Source organism: Dama dama, chromosome 11 (assembly GCF_033118175.1).
Source record: "Dama dama isolate Ldn47 chromosome 11, ASM3311817v1, whole genome shotgun sequence".
NCBI classification, from domain to species: domain Eukaryota; kingdom Metazoa; phylum Chordata; class Mammalia; order Artiodactyla; family Cervidae; genus Dama; species Dama dama.
This window is the reverse complement of record NC_083691.1, coordinates 31,793,936-31,813,763: the sequence shown is the minus strand read 5'-3', so window position 1 is coordinate 31,813,763 and position 19,828 is coordinate 31,793,936. Positions and strand designations below refer to the sequence as shown.

The 19,828-nt window shown below is 39.9% G+C and overlaps 1 protein-coding gene across 6 annotated transcripts in view; it reads left to right on the top strand.

Moving 5' to 3' along the window:
* DTNB (dystrobrevin beta) overlaps nucleotides 1-19,828 on the top strand; it is a 233,980-nt gene that overhangs the window by 179,201 nt on the left and 34,951 nt on the right. For all 6 annotated transcript variants that reach the window (XM_061154961.1, XM_061154963.1, XM_061154958.1 and 3 more), the window contains 3 exons: nucleotides 9,246-9,331; nucleotides 10,197-10,310; nucleotides 15,480-15,576. In XM_061154961.1, coding sequence (XP_061010944.1) covers nucleotides 9,246-9,331; nucleotides 10,197-10,310; nucleotides 15,480-15,576 — 297 coding nt within the window. The remainder of the gene's footprint in view (nucleotides 1-9,245; nucleotides 9,332-10,196; nucleotides 10,311-15,479; nucleotides 15,577-19,828) is intronic.

Sequence of the window (19,828 nt, the reverse complement as noted above, 5' to 3'; positions counted from 1 at the left end):
GCCATTTGCAGCAACATGGGTGGACCTAGAGAATATTATGCTTAGTGAAACGTCAGAGAAAGGCACATTCTATACAATATCACTTATTATGTGGAATCTAAAAAATAATACAAATAAGTGTATATGCAAAACAGAATCAGACTTGGGACTTCCCTGGTGATCCAATGTCTAAGACTCCATGCTCCCAGTGCAGAGGGCCTGGGTTCAATTCCTGGTCAGGCAACTAGATCCTATATGCTGCAACTAAAGATCCAGCATGCCACAGCAAAGATCCCACATGCCCACAACTGACTTGGTACAACCCAATATATAGATAGTTAAAAAAAAAAATGGGAACAGACTCACAGACATAGAAGACAAATTTGTGGTTACCAAAGAGTAGGAGGGACAAGTTTTGGATAGCAAACTTCTATGCATAAAATAGATAAGCAACAAAGATTTACCATATAACACAAAGAGTTATACCTATTGTAATAACCTTAATGGAATATAACCTGCAAAAACCCTGAATCATTATACTATATACCTGAAACTAACACAATATTATAAATCAACAATACTTCAGTTTAAAAAAAAGATAAAAAGGGAAGAAAGAAAATGCAAATTACCAATATTAGGAATGAAAGAAGGGACATCACTACAGAGCCTATAAACATTATAAGGATGGCAAGAATATTATGAATATCTTTGATATTATGAATAAACTTGATGACTAGATGCTAAATTTCTTGAAAGATTCAAATTTACATAACTGACATAATAAATAGAAAATCTAAATAGTCCTGAATCTGTTAAATTGAATTCATAGTTGACTTCAAAAACTCCAAGCCCAGGTGGCTTAACTGTTGAATACTATCATATGTTTAAGGAGGAAATAATAACAATCTGGCACAAACTTTCAGAAAACAGAAAAAGAAGGAACACTTTCCAAGTCATTTTATCAGGTCACCATAGCTTGAATCCAAAACAGTACAAGGCCATTACAAGCCAAGTTCTGTCATGAGCATAGATGCAAAAATCCTTAAGAAAATATTAGCAAATTGCATCCAGCAACATATAGAAAGATAATATTCCATGATCAAGTGAGATTTATCCTAGGAATGCAAATTTATTTAACACGTGAAAATCAGCCAATGTCATTCACCATATTAGCAATTTAAAGAAGAAAATTATAATACTTCAATAGATGCAGAAAAGACATTTTAACAAAGTCAGCAAGACTATATAAGATTTCTTAGAGGGGTTACAGGAATCACAAACCATTGGGTCCAATATTGTTCTAGAGTGAGATTAGACTGGACAGGCAGGCCAAGATCTTATAGGACAATATCCCACAGTGTATTATTTACTCCTTCCTAGGGAAATAGTTATGAAAGCTGCCAATAGAGAGTTTTGCTTCGTTTCTCTCTCAAAATGTAATTTATTCCTTTGGATTTGTTTAGACTTTAAAATCTTTTCCTTGAGAATCTAATAAGTCATACATCTGACTCTAACATTCCAACTCTAAAGGTTAGGGAAATGGAACAGAATGGGGGGGGGGGAAGTCTTGGAAAAAGACTAGTTTTATTTGATTAGTCAAACCAGTCAGTCACAAATATTTATTATTTTAGAAATTAAAATTTACAAATAATATTAATTTTTTTGAGATGGAGTAGTGTTGTGGTTGGAGTTTTAAAATTAAGTATACTTAATACCATTATACAGTCTTGCTGACTTTAGTACTTTTTAAAGTACTTTTTAAATTTTGTAAATAGAAGCTCCAAAGCCATTTGACCCTGAAAAGGAGATCCTAGTACTCCTTTACTGCAAACAAGATAAATCTGTTTACACCTGATAGTTTCTGATGCCAATTCTCTAATTCATGTGAAAATAATCCTTGTTTGAATGGTCTTGAGACTAAATTCTGATATGGCCCCTTTCATCTTCAGTTTATTTTCCTAAGTGTAGTTATCTTATAAATATTGGGTCTCTCAGGGTGGAGTCTTCTTAACTAGATTTCTATTAAACAGACGACTTCTAATCTGCTAATCTCTCACTGATACAAGTGCTTTGCATAAAGTGGGTGTAGTGCTCAAAAGAATTTATTTATAGCCTGCCAGATAGGCTTTGTATTGATTTTTTTTTTTTTTCAAAACACTTCACAAAGAAAGACCATTAAATCACTTTAGCAGCCGGCATTACACCCTATGAAGTGCTCCAACATCATACCCTCACATCTCCCCAGGTGGTAGACATGGCCACTGAAACCTCTTCCAAACAGAGACTGATCCCAAACAGAGAATTTATAGATTACTTAGATGAACCAAGAGAGAAAATTTGTTTTCCTGACATGCCTAAGCTCCTTTTTAAAGCAGAAATACAATGTGTGGCAAATCTTAAAATTTCATCACAAACATCACTAGCATTTGATGTAGTCAGATGATTTTTTGTTTATTTGTAAAGTTTCTTTATGAGAAAATTAAAAACTCACTATGGACAACTTGGAAGAAAAGTGAAAGGAAAAGGAAACCATTATCCATTGTCATGCTATCTAACATTTACACATTTTTGAGATTTTTTTCACAGAGCCTGGTCCCAGACTTCACAGCCTCATCATCATGTCAGCTGCTCCACCCATACACTATTCCAGATATATCCTTATGGCTTCTTAGAATTAAAGATAATGGTATTTTCATGTGTGTTTGGCACACATGTGATGACTTTAAACCCCTACAAAACCGTCATTGTCGAACCTAGCTACATATTATAATCTTGTGTGCAGCACTTAAAAAATATAGAGTTTCTTGGCCTTGCCTCAGATCACTGAATCCAGAATCAATGGGTTTAGCAGGGTCTATTGATTTTCATTTAAAAAGCAAAAAGAAAACTTTTTCAGTCTTTTGATTTACAGTTACCTTAGGAACCACTGCCCTAAAAAACATTACTGGGTTTTTGAGAGAGGGAAATATTAATAATTCATAGCCCTCCAGTTAGTCTAGGCAAGGCTGAGGTGATGGGAGGGCTGCCCTGGGATGCTGTGAAGTCTAACTGACATCAGGCATATCTGTAAAACTCATTCTGCCAAGTTCATCCAGACAGGAAACTTCCAATCTCTTTTTAGGAGGCTCCAGAAGTGCATCCCAGCAGATTACAGTTTGCTGACTGTGTTGACTTTCCTTGGTTTAATGGTTTTTGTTGTTCAGTCACTCAGTCATGTTTGACTCTTTGCAACCCCATGGGCTGCAATACGCCATCCTTCCCTATCCTTCTTTATCTCCAGGAGTTTGTTCAAACTCTTTGAGTTGGTGATGCCATCTAACCATCTCATCCTCTCCCACCCTCTTCTCCTTTTGCCTCCAGTCTTTCCCAGCATCAGGGTCTTTTCCAATTTGCCCAGTTTTGCTCAGTGGGGTTTTGTTCCTTATCCTGTATTTTTCAGCTGTGTCTCCATCTCATTAAAGATGATGGAGCTCTGTAAGATTACCTAAACCTGAGAAAATACTGGAGTGGGTAGCCATTCCCTTCTCCAGAGGATCTTTCCAACCCAGGGATCAAACCCAGGTCTTCCGCATTGCAGGCAGATTCTTTACCGTCTGAGCCACCCAGGGAAGTCTAAGAGAATACTAGGGTAACAGAGGAAGGGATCTTTTTCCATAAATATTCTAGTTTTACAGACAAGAGAATAAAGGTATATAGGAAAATAAAGTAGCTCAAAGTTTACATGGTGAGTAACTGACCCTAGGATTCCTAACTTTCATTCTTATTCCACAAAGTGAATCCTCCAGTTGGTAGGGTTTGTTTGTTTGTTTGTTTGTAATAAACTTCATTACAGAACGGTTTCAGATTTATAGAAAATTTCTGAAGCTAGTTCAAAGAGTTTCCATGTAACCCATGTTCCTTTTCCCATGTTAGTAACATCTTACTTTAGTATAGCATGTTTGCTGCAACATGTCAATGTATGATTATTAACTAAAGTCCATGCCGCCTGCAGTGCAGGAGACCTGGGTTCTCTCCCTGGGTTGGGAAGATTTCCTGGAGAAGGAAATGGCAACCCACTCCAGTATTCTTCCCTGGGAAATCCCATGGACAGAGGGGCTCGGCAGGCTCCAGACCCTGAGGTCGCAAAAGAATCAAACGTGACTTAGCAACCAAACAACGACAATGTGCTTTATTCAGATTTTGTTAGTTTTTGCCTAATGTCTTTTTTCTTTTCTGGGGCTCCATCCAAGATACCACATTTCACTAAGATGTCATCTCTCCTTAGGTTCCTCTGATCTGACAGTTTCTCTGACTTTTCTTTATTGTTTTTTGTTTGTTTTATTGAAACACAGTTGATTTGCAATATTGTGTTAGTTTCAAGTATAGAGCAAAGTGGTTCAACTATATTTATATTTGATATATAGGATTATTTTCCATTATAGCTTATTACTGACTTTCCTTGTTTTTGATGACCTGGACAGTTTTGAGGAATGCCCTTTAATTGGGACTTGTCTATTTTTCTCATGATTAGACTGGGATTGTGGATTTGGGCGAGGAAGAGGTAAGTGCCACTTTCCTCACTTCACATCTTACTTGTTTAGTGCTAGCGTCACTTATCTCTGTTGATGTTGACCTTGATGACTTGGCTGAGGAAGACGTTTGTCAGGTTTCTCTGACATAAAGTTCCTCTTTTTTCCCCTTTCTACACTGTCCTCTTTGGAAGGAAGTCACTGTGGGCAGGCCACACTTAAGGAACAGGGAGTTAGATTCCACCTCCTTAAGAGCAGTGTATGTACCTATGTTATTTGGAATTAATTCAGTGTTTCCCTGTTCAAAATCCTGCAGTGGCTGCATGCCACATGTGGGATGGGATGGAAACTCTACCCATGATAAAAAGGCCCTTTGTGATCTGGACTCTCCCAGTTTATCTCCCACCCTTGCTTCACGGCTAACTCCTCTCCATCAGTGCTGACTGAACACACCCACCTGAAGCACTGTGGGCCTTCACCCTTCTCTCTGCCCAGCAAGCCTGAGCCACCAACCCCCAGCCCTTCACCTGGCTTGCTTCCTCGGTTCACTGAGTCTTTTATAACTACCTAATTTAAAAAGTCTTCTGTTTCAGTTTATTCTGTTTCATTACCCTGTATTTCTTCATCAGATATATCACTACTGATGTCATACATATGTATATATATTTCTTACCTTTCTTTCCCAGTGTAATGTAAGCTGCTGCTGTTGCTGCTAAGTCACGTCAGTCATGTCCGACTCTGTGTGACCCCATAGATGGCAGCCCACCAGGTTCCGCCATCCCTGGGATTCTCCAGGCAAAAACACTGGAATGGGTTGCCATTTCCTTCTCCAGTGCATGAAAGCGAAAAGTGAAAGTGAAGTCGCTCAGTCATGTCCGACTCAGTGACCCCATGGACTGCAGCCTACCAGGCTCCTCCATCCATGGGATTTTCCAGGCAAGAGTACTGGAGTGGGTTGCCGTTGCTTTCTGCGTAATGTAAGCTACATGAGGGTAGAAGCTGTATTCAGGCATCCCTAACGTACGAGCCAGGGACTGGTGCCTCCTGTCAGATCAGCAGTGGCATTAAAGTGCACAATAAATATAATGCACTTGAATCATCCTGAAATCATCCTCCCGCCTCCCCGTTCCATGTAAAAATTGTCTTCCATGTAATGGTTCCTGCTGCCAAAAAGGTTGGGGACCACTGCCTTATTCACTAATGCATCCCTAGTTTCTGGAACAGTATCTAACACATAGTAAGTGCTCAGGAAACATTTGTTGAGTAAATGAATGAACTATTTAATTTTTGAAAGAAAACATCTTTAGGTCTCTTCTGGCTAAAGTATTCCATGTTTTTTTAAACTAACTGTTCCCTCGTTTTCTCTGGAGGCATTTTAGGAAGGGATACCTGGCTTTATTTATTTATTTACTTTTTTAAGGAATACTGTGGTGTCTAAGGTGGTCAGTAAATAAAACCCCTACATTTCTCTGTTATTTAATGTACCTTGGCTATGTGTGATGTTTGTCTGAGTGAAATAAGCCAGCATTCGACTCTCTTCACTGGGGGCTCTCCCTGTTGTTACATCCAGGTGAAGGAGCGAGGATGCAGGCTGCTCCAGGTGGGACAGCAACTAAGGGTTTGAATCTTCTTCCACCTCTACTTCTTCTTTTGTGTGTGTGTGTATAATTTTTATTTATTTAGTTATGTTTGGCCATTCTGAGTCTTCGTTGCTGTGCGTAGGCTCTCTCTAGTTGCAGAGGTCAGGGACTACTTTGCATTGCGGTGCACAGGCTTGGCATTGCCGTGCCTTCTCTTGTTTTGGATCACAGGCTCTAGGCACTCAGGCTTCAGTAGTTGTGGTGCACAGACTCAGTTGCCCCATGGCATGTGGGGTCTTCCCAGACCAGGGATTGAACCAGTGTCCCCAGCATTTCAAGGCAGACTCAACCATTTGACCACCAGGGAAGCCCCCACCCCTACTTCTTTATGTTTGAGTCACAATGCTTCTTGGTGCCAAAGAATATTGCCTGGTTAGGAATCACTATTTTTTAAAGTTAATTTTTGTTGGCATATATATAGTTGCTTTACAATGTTGTGTTAGCTTCTACTGTACAGCAAAATGAATCAGCCACACATATACGTGTATCTCCTCCCTTTTGGACTTCATTCCCATTCAGGTCACCACACTGCATTAAGTAGAGCTCCCTGTGCTGTATGGCATGTTCTCATTAGGAATCACTGTTGATAATAATTCTTGATTCGTGTGTTAACTTCCTCTGTGAAAGATGCTTCAGCACTGCAGTCAGACACTCAAAACTAAAAAGATTCTTTAGAAATGTCCAGTGAAATACTTTGGGGATTTTTGTTTACTTGTCAGTATATGAAACCAGTTCATTTCAGAGTTCATTTCCTCATCCATAATTTTCCTTGGTCCCACTCTGATAAGGAACCATTCATTTTAACTCCAGTCTTCAGGATTTGTAAATCTATTATTCATAGCAGGTTTAGTCTCAGGCTTGCCATTTTTCTGAGGTTCAGCTCAGGCTCTCACAAGACTGTGCATAGATAATAGAGAGAACTTGCTCAATTGGCCACTGGTCCACTCTTCTTGTAGGAAGAAAGATCACTTTTTCCCCTTTTAAAAAAGAAAAGTATTTGGTAATTTGATTAAATAAAAAAGCCTCTGACTCAGATTTGCTATGCTGTTTTGCCTATGTTTATTTAAGAAGTTTCACATGAAAAGAATTACTGATTGCATCTTTAAGCACTAGATAGGAAACAAAGTTTCTGCTTCATCATATATCATGTTTATACATGGAGGGAAGCATAACCATACCAGAGCCTTCATTAGAGCTTCCACTGTGGCTAATCAATAAAAGGGAAATGTCACCTAGTCATCCATTTTCATATTTTGTGTTGATTGACTTCCATATTCTTAAAGAAGGTAATAAGAGTCAAAAACGTCAGTGGATTTGAAAATCAAAACCATAATGATTTCTCCAAAGGTATTTAGATGGCCAGTAAGCTCGTGAAAGTATGCTGAACATATTCCTCATTAGGAAAATAAAAATTGAATTCACAATGCGTGTGCATGCTCAGTAGCTAAGTTGTATCCAACTCTTTGTGACCCTATGGACTACAGCCAGCCAGGCTCCTCTGTCCGTGGAATTTTCCAGGCAAGAATACTAGAGTGCGTTGCCAATTCCTTCTCCAGGGGATCTTCCAACCCAGGGATCAAACCTGTGTCTCCTACATTGGCAGGTGGATTCTTTACCGCTGAACCACCTAGGAAGTCCAAATTCACAATAAGATACATTTTATACTCTCTAGGATGACTGTGGTCAAAAGAATGGACAATAACAACTGTTGGCAAGAAAGTAGAAAAATGGACCTCTCATATATTGCTAGTGAGAATGTAAATTATTTGTATATCATTAAAAGTGCAGCCATGTAGGAAACAGCCTTGGCAGTTCCTCAAAAGACAGTTACTATATAAACCTGCAGTTTCACTCTTATATACCTCCCAAAATGAAAGCATGTCTCTATACAGAAACTTGTCCACAAATGCTCATAACGGCATTATTCAAAATAGTCCACCAAAATGGAAACAACCCAAATACTCATCAGTTGTTGAATGGATGGACAAAATACCATCTATCCATATGTTGGAATATTATTCAACCATAAAAAGTAGTGAAATACTGACACGTGCTACAACATGGATGAACCCTGAAATCATTTGCTAAGTGAAAGAAGTGATACTTAAAAGATCACATATTGAATGATTCCATTTGTAGGAACTGTCTAGAATAGGCAAACCCATAGATACAGAAAGTAGATTAGAGGTTGTCTCAAGGTAGTATGGAGTGACTGTGGGTTTCTTTTGGGGGTGATAAAAATGTCCTGAAAGTAGATGCTGATGATGGGCTCACAGTCTTATAAATATAGTTTCAAACCACTGAAATGTAGACTTTAAAAGGGTAAATTTTAAAGCACGTAAATTATATCTCATTTTAAAAAAACCCACAATTTAGGTACTTCATGTTCACTTGGATGGTTAAAACCAAAAAGACAATGACAGGTATTGGCAAGGATATGACAAAGTTGGAACCCTCCTTTACTATTGCTGGGATTGTAAAATGGTTCAGCCACTTTGGGAAACAGTTTGACACTTTCTCAATATGTTAAATACAGAGTTACTTAGGAGTGTAACTTAGGAGTTCCACTCTTAGGTATTTAATCAAAAGAGATGAAAACACATATCAACACAAAGATTTGTAAATGAGAGTTCAGAGCAGCTTCATTTGTAATAACCAAAAGCTGAAAACAGTGGAATACTATTCAGCAGTAAAAAGGAAGGAACCCTGATTCATGGAGCAATGTGGATGAACCTCAGAAACATAGTAAGTGGAAGCCAGAAACCAAAGAGTACATGTTGTATCATTCCATGTATATGTATATAGAAAAGGCAAAACTGTAGACAGAAAGCAGATCAGTGTTAGCCTGCGGTTGGGGATGGGAGTGGTAGTTTACTACAAACTGGCATGAGGGAACTTTCCGTGGTGGTGAAAAATGTTCTAAAACTGGACTGTGGTGCTTGGTTTGCATAACTTTAAATATACTAAGACTCATTGAATTGTACACTTAAAATGGGTGGATTTTATGGTATGTAGATTATACCTCAAAAATCTGTTTCTTTAAAAAAAAAAAATCAGTCCATCTGGGGCTCTGGAGATATTTGAATCCAAAACCAAAAACCTTTCTTCCTCACTCTAGACCCGTCCTCCCACTGACTTGAGCTTTAACTTTGATGCCAACAAACAACAAAGACAGCTTATTGCAGAACTGGAGAATAAAAACAGGTAAGAATGCAGAGAGAGGCCAGGCCAGTTTATAAGCCCAAGATTATCATGTGAGTATCTGATTCTCGTTTTCCTTGCAGTCTAGATGGGTTTTGACCACAAAGGAAGATTCCACCTCGTTTAAGATAGGCCAGCCCAAGTCTTGCCCTGGACACTAATTTGTGCATGAACTCTGCATGCAGTTCATTCTGGCAGTCCGCAACCCTGCTCACATGCCCTCAGGGAAATTCTTTTCCCCACCCACCAGTGTGTGCCCCTCTCACCATTCCTTTCTCCGCTCTGCTCCAGGAGCCTTTGCTCTGTCTCGCCATCTCGTCCTGGCCCGTGATGCTGCGTGCCACTCTTGGGTCTCTCACAGAAAAGCCGTTCATAGGCTCGGAGCCCAAACAACACAACATCACGCACTGAAAAGGCAGGAACCAGGATGAGGAGGTTGGACAGAAGATAACAGGCATCGTGGAGGAAGGGGCCGCCATCAGCTCTTGGGGTAGGGGTCGGGGGTCAGGAGAGGAAGCGAGATGGAGGGAGACTTGAGGACCTGGGCACTAGACCTGCATTCGGAGGCTGCAAGTTTCCCCCAGAGAGGAACTGAGTATTCTAGTTGTCATTTTTCTTCTGTGGAGATTTTTCGAGTTCTTGAGAAGATTTATATGACTTTTTCTACCACAAAGGGTTGTTTCATTGAGGAAATACGAAGTGTGGGTATTTTAAGATGATGTCTATCTCACGTCTTGTTTGTTCAGAAGCACTCGGAACAAGATAGCTAGAGGCAGCACTAGTGGAATAAAAACTTCTAACAGCAGAGAGAGAGAGAGAGACCGCTGGGAAGCATCACGTAGCCATCTCTTTCATCCACCCTGTCTAGAGAGATCCTGCAGGAGATTCAGCGTCTCCGTCTGGAGCATGAGCAGGCGTCCCAGCCCACCCCGGAGAAGGCCCAGCAGAACCCCACGCTGCTGGCCGAGCTGCGGCTCCTGAGGTAAGTCAGAGTCCTGCCCGCACCGCCATTCCGATGTATAACCTGCTCCGATAGGAGTTCATATCTCAGGAAACCAAACCAGTAGGATAGGATCCGTTCATCCGTACATCTAGTCATGTTAAAACGAATAGCTGAAGCATTCCACTCATTCTGTTACTGCTTCAGATGTTTGAGTTCCTTTATTAATCATCTGCGATCTCCTGCCTTCATTCCAGAACTAGGTAAACACCACCCTCCAGCTCCACCGCAAGCAGAGCAGTGTTTATACTTCCGTGATCGCTTTAAGAAGCCCAGTGTGCTGCACTCCATCTTCTTATCTTGAAATTAGTCTGACTTTAGAGACTCTTGGCTAGGAATAATGCTCTCCCTGTCCTTCGAGTATGTTCTCTAGCACTTCCTAAATCAGGAGTCCGTGGTGGGAAATCCCCTGAGATGTGAAACCAAGTGGGAATCCCTTACACCGTGGCTGTGGTACCTTCCAGTTCAGTTCAGTTCAGTCACTCAGTTGTATCTGACTCTTTGAGACCCCATGGACTGCAGCACGCCAGGCTTCCCTGTCCATCACCAGCTTCCGAAGTTTGCTCAACGTCATGTCCATTAAGTCAGTGATGCCATCCAACCATCTCATCCTCTGTCGTCCCCTTCTCCTCCTGCCTTCAGTCTTTCCCAGCAACAGGGAAAAGGAACCTTCCACTTCAACATAAACTCTTTCAAGGAGTGAGAGACCAAGGATGTGGGATCAGGATTGGAGTAGAGAGCAGCTTCAGCTCCCACTTGGTACTGTTTTCAGGGGAACGAGGGCATCTTCCAGAAGAGTATGACATGAGCATGATCCGGGCAACATTGTGTGTGTGTGTTAGTTGCTCCATCGTGTCTGACTCTTTGCGACCCCATGGTCTGTCCATGGAATTCTCTAGGCAAGCATACTGGAGTGGGTTGCCGTTCCTTTCTCCTGGGGATCAACATTCATAGTGTCTTATTTCCTATCAGTGTTAGAAAGATGTGTGCACCTTCTTCCATAAGTGATGCCATTATGGAAACTAAATGAGTGACTTGATTCTCACCGGATCTGTGGATTCCCAAACAGTGGATTCTTTTTGCATAGGTTGTAACCTTTGGCATCCCACAAGTCGATTTCTAATGTGCCATCACCTGGATTTCTGCAGAGCTGAAAGTCCTTTCTTAGTTCTTCCTTTGATTTAGATCAATTAGCTTCCCAGCCATGATTTCTTCTCTTAGAGAATGGAGATGATTGTTTTTTTCTAACTGTCCTTCTGTTTAGATTTATGTCATTAATAGATAAGTCATCAGGAATTTAAGCTGTGCAGAAGAAAATCTTTAGAGATACAGAGATTCCCATTCTCCAAAAAAGAAATTCAGTTGAGTTTCTGAATTTAGTCGGGCTGAGATCTTGGTGGCTCTGGTTCTGCTGTCGAACATTTGGGAAATCAGCACAGTTGGTGTCATACCAGGAAGGACGGGAAAGCAGAAGCTGCTGACTCGGAGCACAGCTCCGATAAGATACAGCCAGCTGTTTTCTTTCCCCACCTCAGCTCAGGCATAGGTGACTATCTTGTATCTAGAAACGCAAAAAACTGTCATACTTTAGTTTCACTGTTGCTGGGACTTGGATTGCTGAAAGGGCTTCTTTATGCTAGAGAGATCTGAAAAAGCGTAGACAGTAGAATAGACAAAGGGCAGAATCCAGTGCTGTGACATCAGGCAGTAAGAAGCAGGAATTTAATCTAAGTCCAAGGAAGGTCTAAATTCTGAGAAGTCAGAAAGTATTTGATCTCAAAAGCAGCTTCTGTAGCACTGAAAAAAGGACAGTTTAATGAAGTGTGCTAGAGCAATTGCTCATGCATAAGGACACACATATTGGCTTTTTTCCTCACACTTATGTACAAAAAACACCGGCAGACGGATGAAACATGGAGACAAAAATGTTAAAACTTCTAGAAGTAAACGTAGAAGAATTTCTTTAGAATTTTGGAATAGAAACTAATTTCTCAGAATTACTAGCCATGAAAGAAGTTGGTAAATGCATTTAGATTAATATTACAAACTTTTGTTTATCACAAGACACATGAAGGGCAGGATTCATTTGTAGGTTCTGACATCCTTCTGCTTTTGATCTATGTATATGAATACAGGAACTGCCAATACCCAGCTAGTATAATAAAACAAGATAGAGAATTTTATCCTTAGGGTTAGTGGTTACGAATCCTGACTGCCAAAATTGTCTTTTCCCCCTTTATTATTTTTAATGGTATATTTGTTATTATAATAATAAATGAGACAAATGAGTAAGATATGAAACACAATGCTAAAATGAACACCCAGAAACCCACACCCTACTTGAGAATTCACATATTGCTAAAGCTATGTCATCTGTGTAAGTTCCCCCATCTTGTCTCACTTCCTTCTGCCTTCCCCCCAGAGCTAACCTCTATCCAGAATTTGCTTTATCATTCCCTTGCTTTTTAAACAGTATTTTCAGATATGTGTGTATGTTCACACAATAGAGTGTCTAGTTTTGCTTTTTATTTTTTGAGCTTTATTGAAATGAAATTATATGTAGTCTTCTGGGACATTTTTCCCACTTAATATTGTTCTTTAGGATCATTTCCATGTAGTTGCAAGAATTAATAGCTGTAGTCCATTCATTTTTGCCATTTTGTATTGTAATTACTTGATCCTGCATAGCACAGAGAAAGAGTACTGCATCCAGTCTTGTGGTTCAGGGAAGAAAGACTTTCTAGAAAATTGAATGAGTCAACTCCTTATTGAGTTTATACCTGCGATGGAAATTTAGGGAGTATAAAGACAAGAAGACAAATGAATCTATCTTAAAAATTTATAATCTTGTTTTGGAAACAAAACATAAAGTGATTTTCTAATCAACTCAGTAATACTATACAATGTTAATAATAAGTAGTGTGGATATTAGAAGAAATTTAGAAGCTATTTGCCCCCCAAAGGTGGTGGAATTTGGGCTGAACCATGAAAGGTAGGTATGGTTTGAATGGAGTGTGGCACAAAACATTTAAGATTATATACAGAGTTAGGGTTCAGCAAGATTCCCCAATAAATATAACGCATTTCAGAGAGAGAAAAGAATCTTGAAGCTAAGAATTTGTTTTCAGCCATCCAGTGAATTAATCTTTAGAGTGCCAGTGATGGGAGATAAAATTAGTTGGATAATTGAGACCAGATTCTGAGAGCCTTAAGTGATAGGTCATTGGAAATCCTTAGAGAGCTTCAAATAATGATTTCACTAAGTTCATGATGTTAATTGAGTCCACACTGGATACGTGATATTCTCTTAATCATTCAGTATATGCAAAGATGAGTAAGGCTCATCCCCTGACCTCAAAGATTTTGCGTCATGGTATGAGTGAGAGCAGTACAAGGTAAAATAAATTAAGTGCCCCAGAGAAGCACCGGTTGCTATAGTGATTAAATAAGTAGGATCTGATACTCACTGAAGTAATCAGGAATAGCTTCCTAAAAAGAGTGACATTTAGGATGGGCACTAAGGAGTAAATAGTATTTGGAAGAGAGCAGGGGAATACTGAGTCGTAAAGTGATGCCGTCTGCTTAGGGAAAAGTGAACCATGGCTGGAGAGCCAGACACAGAAGAGAAAGGGAAATAAGGAACTGAGGATCGAATGTAGGTAGAGTTTGTAGCGGTATTCTCTCTGATAGAAGTATAATGTGAGCCATCTATGTATTAAAATTTTTCTAACAACCATGTTGAAAAACTAAAAGAAAATAGGTATCATTAAAACTTCTTTTATTTAACCTGCCTAATCTAAAATATTATCTTTTCAACATTTAATCAACATTAAAAATTATTGTGATATTTTACTTTCATTCACACTAAGTTTTTAAATCCAGTGTTTAAGTTACACTTACATCTCAATTCAGACTAGTGCTGAGTAGTCACATGTGGCCAGTGGCTACCACATTAGACAACAGGGGTCTAGACTATGCAGGTCAGAGTCAGTGATGCTAGAAATTCTGTTTAGGTTATTATAAGAAATGATGAAAGGAGTACAGCTTTCCTTTGAGTGGCATTGTAAAGGCCACAGAATGCTTTCATGTCCATCATCTTACTTGATCTTCAAGATAGTGCTATTGTTGGGACTTTCCTGGTGGTCCAGTGGTTAAGACTTCACCTTCTAATGCAGGGAGTGTGGGTGCAATCCCCGGTTGGGGAAATATGATCCTGCATGCCTCACGACCCAAAGATCAAAACATAAAACAGAAGCAATATTGTAACAAATTCAATAAAAACTTTAAAAATGGTCCACATCAAAAAAACTTTTAAAAATGTTACTGTTAGTAATTTGTTATTAGTTCCATTTTAGAGAAGAGAAAATTGAGACTAAGACAGGTTAAGTGACTTGTCCAAGGTTGCACAGTGAGTAAAATGGTGAGCCTCAATCTCTTGATTTATATTCCAGTGCTTTTTCCCAGTCATCGTAGATGAAATCAGGATTAGTCAAGCTAGGAGACCATTGCGTGTGTGAGGTGAAGCATACTTGGATAAAGTCAGAGAAGCAGGAATAGAAAGATAAGACACCTGATATTCAGGAATCATCTGAATTGGGTGACCGTTGAAATCTAGGAAATGAACAGGAAAGTATCAGAGAGGATCGAGTTTTTCAGCCATAAGAGCTTAGAAGAAAAAGTAGGAGAGATGGGGAAATTGAGAAAGAGAACCATTTAGGAAGGAAAGTCTTAAGTTTGGGTTTGGACAGATTGACCTAGACTTGATGGCATGAAATCTGTCCTCAGGGAAACCAAGTTCTCTGAGACAGTCATCCTCATGTCTGTCACACTTTTTCAGAGCCTGATGGGTGGTTCTGGGAGCACTGACGACTGAATCCTGTCTTATCTGAGCAGTTTTCACACATTTTTCTCCACTGTTAATTTAAATTTGAACTAATTCATGTAAATGAGGTATTTGACTTCCTGAAGAATTTAAAAAATGACTTTAATGATATTAACAATACTTTTTTGCTCTACAGCAATGTCTACTTTCCAAGGCACTTTTACATGCTATTCTCATAGCAGTGGGCAAAACAGATACTATCACCATTTTATATGTCCAGCATCAGAGCTTCATCTCTTCATTTCTCATGAGCTTTTCCTTTCTGACAGGCAGAGGAAAGATGAACTGGAGCAGAGGATGTCAGCATTGCAGGAGAGCAGGCGGGAGCTGATGGTCCAGCTGGAAGGGCTGATGAAGCTACTGAAGGTAAGAGCAGTGGCCAGTCTCCTCCTCCCACCTCAGCTCTTCTTGTCCATCTTCACCCCCAGCTCAGCTTCTGCCTTCCCTGTGATGTCAGAATAGGATGAGGCCAAAGGGTTAACTATTTAAAGCCCAATTACAAAAAATTAATAACCAGAACCGGAGTGATGTGCTTTTATGAATAAATAAGAATGTTTGTAAATAGAATATTAGCTATATATAAATGAATATTTCTCAATTATATAGTTTCTTTTAAGACAAAGCTTCAAAGAGTGTACCTGAATACTTACCAAATATTGTGTGCTATTTTAATAAGTATTATAGAGGAAAACCACCCTAATCAAACCAACTCTAATTGATAATTTTGCTCTATTAGGAGCAATAAAATAGCAGATAGCTCTAGGTTTGGTATATTGGGGCTTGAAAAATATAGAATAATTTCAATCCTCACTACCTTTCATTGAAAAATCTATTACAGCCTCCATACCCTAGAGCAAAGGCATGCTTGGCATTTAAATGTCTTCACCTGGACAGCTTGCCTGGCACTGAGCGGAAGTATTTACCAGCCCTGTAGCAGCAATACCAGGGTACATTTGTTTATGCTGTGAATTCCTACTGTCTTTCTGTCTATACTCTGAAATCATTGCATTTCATGGTATGTCACAGAGTTAGAAGCCAGAAGCCAGGCTAAGGGGGTGGATTTAATCCTGTGATAAGGGGAAGTCATTAAAGGTTTTAAAAACAATAGTTTAGGAAAATGTACACAACAGGTCAGGAAGAGGAGAAACTAAAGGATAATGGGAGTCTAGTGAAATCATTCAGGCCTGGAGTGACAAGGGTCTGGACTTGGAGGGGAAATCCAAGAACAGATCAGCTGGAAGACTTTTCTTCAACTTCATCATCAGCCCGTCCTTTAATAATAAAGCTCGTGGTATTGGCAGCTTGGGTAAATGGAGTGTTTGTGTTTTGAACTGACTTTTGGCTTGCTCGAGACAATCATTTCTTTTAGTCTTGAGCTGAGTTTTTTCTAGCTTTGGTCCTGGGTATTACGTATTTGGAAACATGTTTCTACATTAACCCTGTTAGCAGGATTTCTCCTGAGAAATAGTTTGTCTGAATGGGTCTTGTTTAAAGAAAACCTTATGCCTAAAACCTGGCCCAGATCCCTCAAATAGCTGTCAAGTACCCAGCCAAGCAACCCGGTCACCCACTCAGGAGAGCAGGGGCGAACTTAAACACACTGGGCCAGTGCAGCATCTGGAGCTGTTCGGGGCTGTGAGAGCTCTGCCGCTGTGGGGTTAGTCCACCCAGAGGACAGAAGGTGATAGGGGATTTACCCCCCTTTCAGAAAAATGTTCTCAGATATTACCCAGAACATAAATGGGAAGGTACCCCAGGGTGATTTTTGTAAAAGGCAAAAATGTTTATGCAAACTGAAGGGAAGTCAGAATGCATTTCCCCTAAGTATCACAGAAGGTTTTCCCGTCAGCTGGTGGGCCTGGTCAGCTGATGGGCCTCCCTGTTCCTCAGGGTTCCTGGCCCTGGTCCCATGTGCATTACCCTGACCTCGCTGTGTACCCCTGATACTTGTGTTCAAGGCCTAAGCAGAGGGAGCTGGTACCTGCAACTCTGTTCCCAAACCCTCCAATTCTTTGTATTTCCAGCTGTTGTCTTTTAATTACAATTTCAGTAAAATAAGCAGGACCTCACTGCTCTGTTTTGTAGGATCCCCTCCCAGGCTCTTAAATGCCTTATCTTTATCCACCTGACAGGCTGTGGTCATTCAAAAAGGGAGAAAGGATTTGAAAACAGAAACCAGGAATGTCATCTTTTTTAATCTGTCGATTAAAATTCACAGTTGAAAATCTCAGACCTTGTGTCCAGCTTCCTAAAAGGGTTATAGCGTAATCTTAATTTGTATATTATATGCACTCCTAAAAGGTTATACATAGGAATCATTGACTTCTCTTAAAATCTCAAAGATGTTTTCCTACTATGAAAACTACATTTACTAACAAATAGTAAAAGTACCCTTCAGAATTCTAATTTTAATTTCAAAGGACTGTCTTGCTTTCACTGATGTTCAATCCGCTAGCATTTAGTGCCCTCATACAACAGCTGTAAGTATTTAGTCAAATGGACAATTGAGCCACATGATCTGGGATACTCATGAATTAAAATATACCACACAGTAAGTTTCTCTTTCACAGGGAATTCTTTCATTTTACTGCTCCAGGGAAATACTATATACTGTGTCTGTTTATTTGAAAATTGATAATTTGGAGAAGCGTGTGAAGTGTCACCATTGTTTATTAATTCATTCAGCAAAAATTGTAAATTTGGGGGAGGAGGGATAAGGCAGGGTAAAAACCATTTATTTAGCAGAAACGTATTGAGTTCCTGAGTCCTGTTTAGCTATGTGGTGTATAATGGTGACTAAGACTGGGTCCCTGTCACCAGGGAGTATCAGGCATCTCCTTATTGTTATTTTCCAAATGACATAATACAGACTGACACTCAAGTCCCCTTGTTTCAGAATGTATCTTTTCTTTACATTTTTCCCCCTGATGAATGAGTATATATGGATAACCTCTACCTCGAACTTCCTATTTGATCCAGAAATAGTTGTATGTTTGTGTTTGTTTCTTAATCATGTTCCCAATATTTTTCTGCCTCTTTTTCCATTTTTCCAATATTGCTTTTGAAATGCATTTACCAAATGAATTCTGTGGTTTTAAATTTTAACGTCATTTGCAAATGAGATTTGGAATATGAATTTTTAAAATATAGATGACAATGACTACAGTGGCTGTGGCATCACTCTGGCCGCTGAGCCAGATATCCCCCACGTGGATGGGTCTCCCATATTTTCAGGTAACTTGAGCAATCCTAGATTTGTAATTTATAATTAAGGCATTATTACTCCCCTTTAAATCAACTTGGCTCCTATGCCTGGCTTGTCATCAGTCAATCTTTACTGACCCTAACTAACTGATAACAAAAAGGTTCTAAGACTTTATATCTGACCTGTTTATTATGTTGACAGAGCCTTTATCTGATTAACTTTGGTGAATTTGGATTAAACAGCATCCTAAGTAACACCTCACCAACTCTCTGCCAATCCCAACGCACACGGGGGCTCTATGAGTCCTAGAAACACTACCCTGTCCACTCACCCATCCTAACCTGACATGCGTCTACTGCAAATTAACACGATTTTATGTCGTTGGATAAATTCTATAGAGCAGAGTCACAAATGTGCAAACATGAAACCTTGCTTTCTGAACTTCCCTATTCTGTTGAGCCAGGGTGATGTCTTCAATACCCAACCTGGAGAAAGCAGTGAGAATAAGGTGTCTTAGAAACAGTGCTAAGACATTATATACTGGTCTTTTGATCTCAGATGCAATTCCAACTTGTCAGGATTGCCCTGTCCCTCCCCTACCAATTTCCATTTCAACATTTAATGCCAGCAATAAAAACACATTTTGAATTGTTTAATAACTCTTCTGTGGCTGTTTGCCTTGACGGACGAATGGAAGAAAAGTGTGCTGCCTTACAGGGAAGCCTGACTAAGCAGGAACGTCGTTCCCCAACTGTAAAACTCGAACCCCTTCTAACTGGAGCCGTGCACACCAGATGCAAAAGCTGGAACATGCTAACTTCTTCAGGCGAACTCAGCTAACACTCAGGCCCCTCTTTGCCTGGGTGCTTGTGGTTCTAGGTTTGGCCAGTCATCTAGCAGCTGGGGCTTTGATAATGAAGACTCTCTTCTGGTGCTGAACTGGAGTTTCCTCAAGAGATTTTTGGTGCCCATTTAATTTCCAATGCATGTCTCTCCCTTGCAGGAATAAAATGACTCTCTCCAGATTCTTACTATTCCTCTCCCTTTTATAATTCCTTGTCTTTACTGAAATCATTCTCACCATTGCTCCCAGATCTACAGACTGAGAATCACCCATCTATTCCCAAGACTTCCTACACACATGTTTAGTAAAGACAGTCTGCATGGATGGATCCAATTTAAATGGAACCATTGCAACAGCTTTTAGATTTGTGTATTTGGGCCAAGAGCAGAGGTGTCATGACCACAGTTACCCATGATGAGACACAGAAAAAGGAAGCAAAGAGACCCATTAAAAGACAGAGAAACTGAGAAGCACAAGACTGAAGAGAGAGGAACTCGGAAGTGTTTATCTCCGCCTCACTGTGCTTCGTTCTTGAGTGTCTAGAGCTGCCTTCTGAGAGCCAAGGGTTA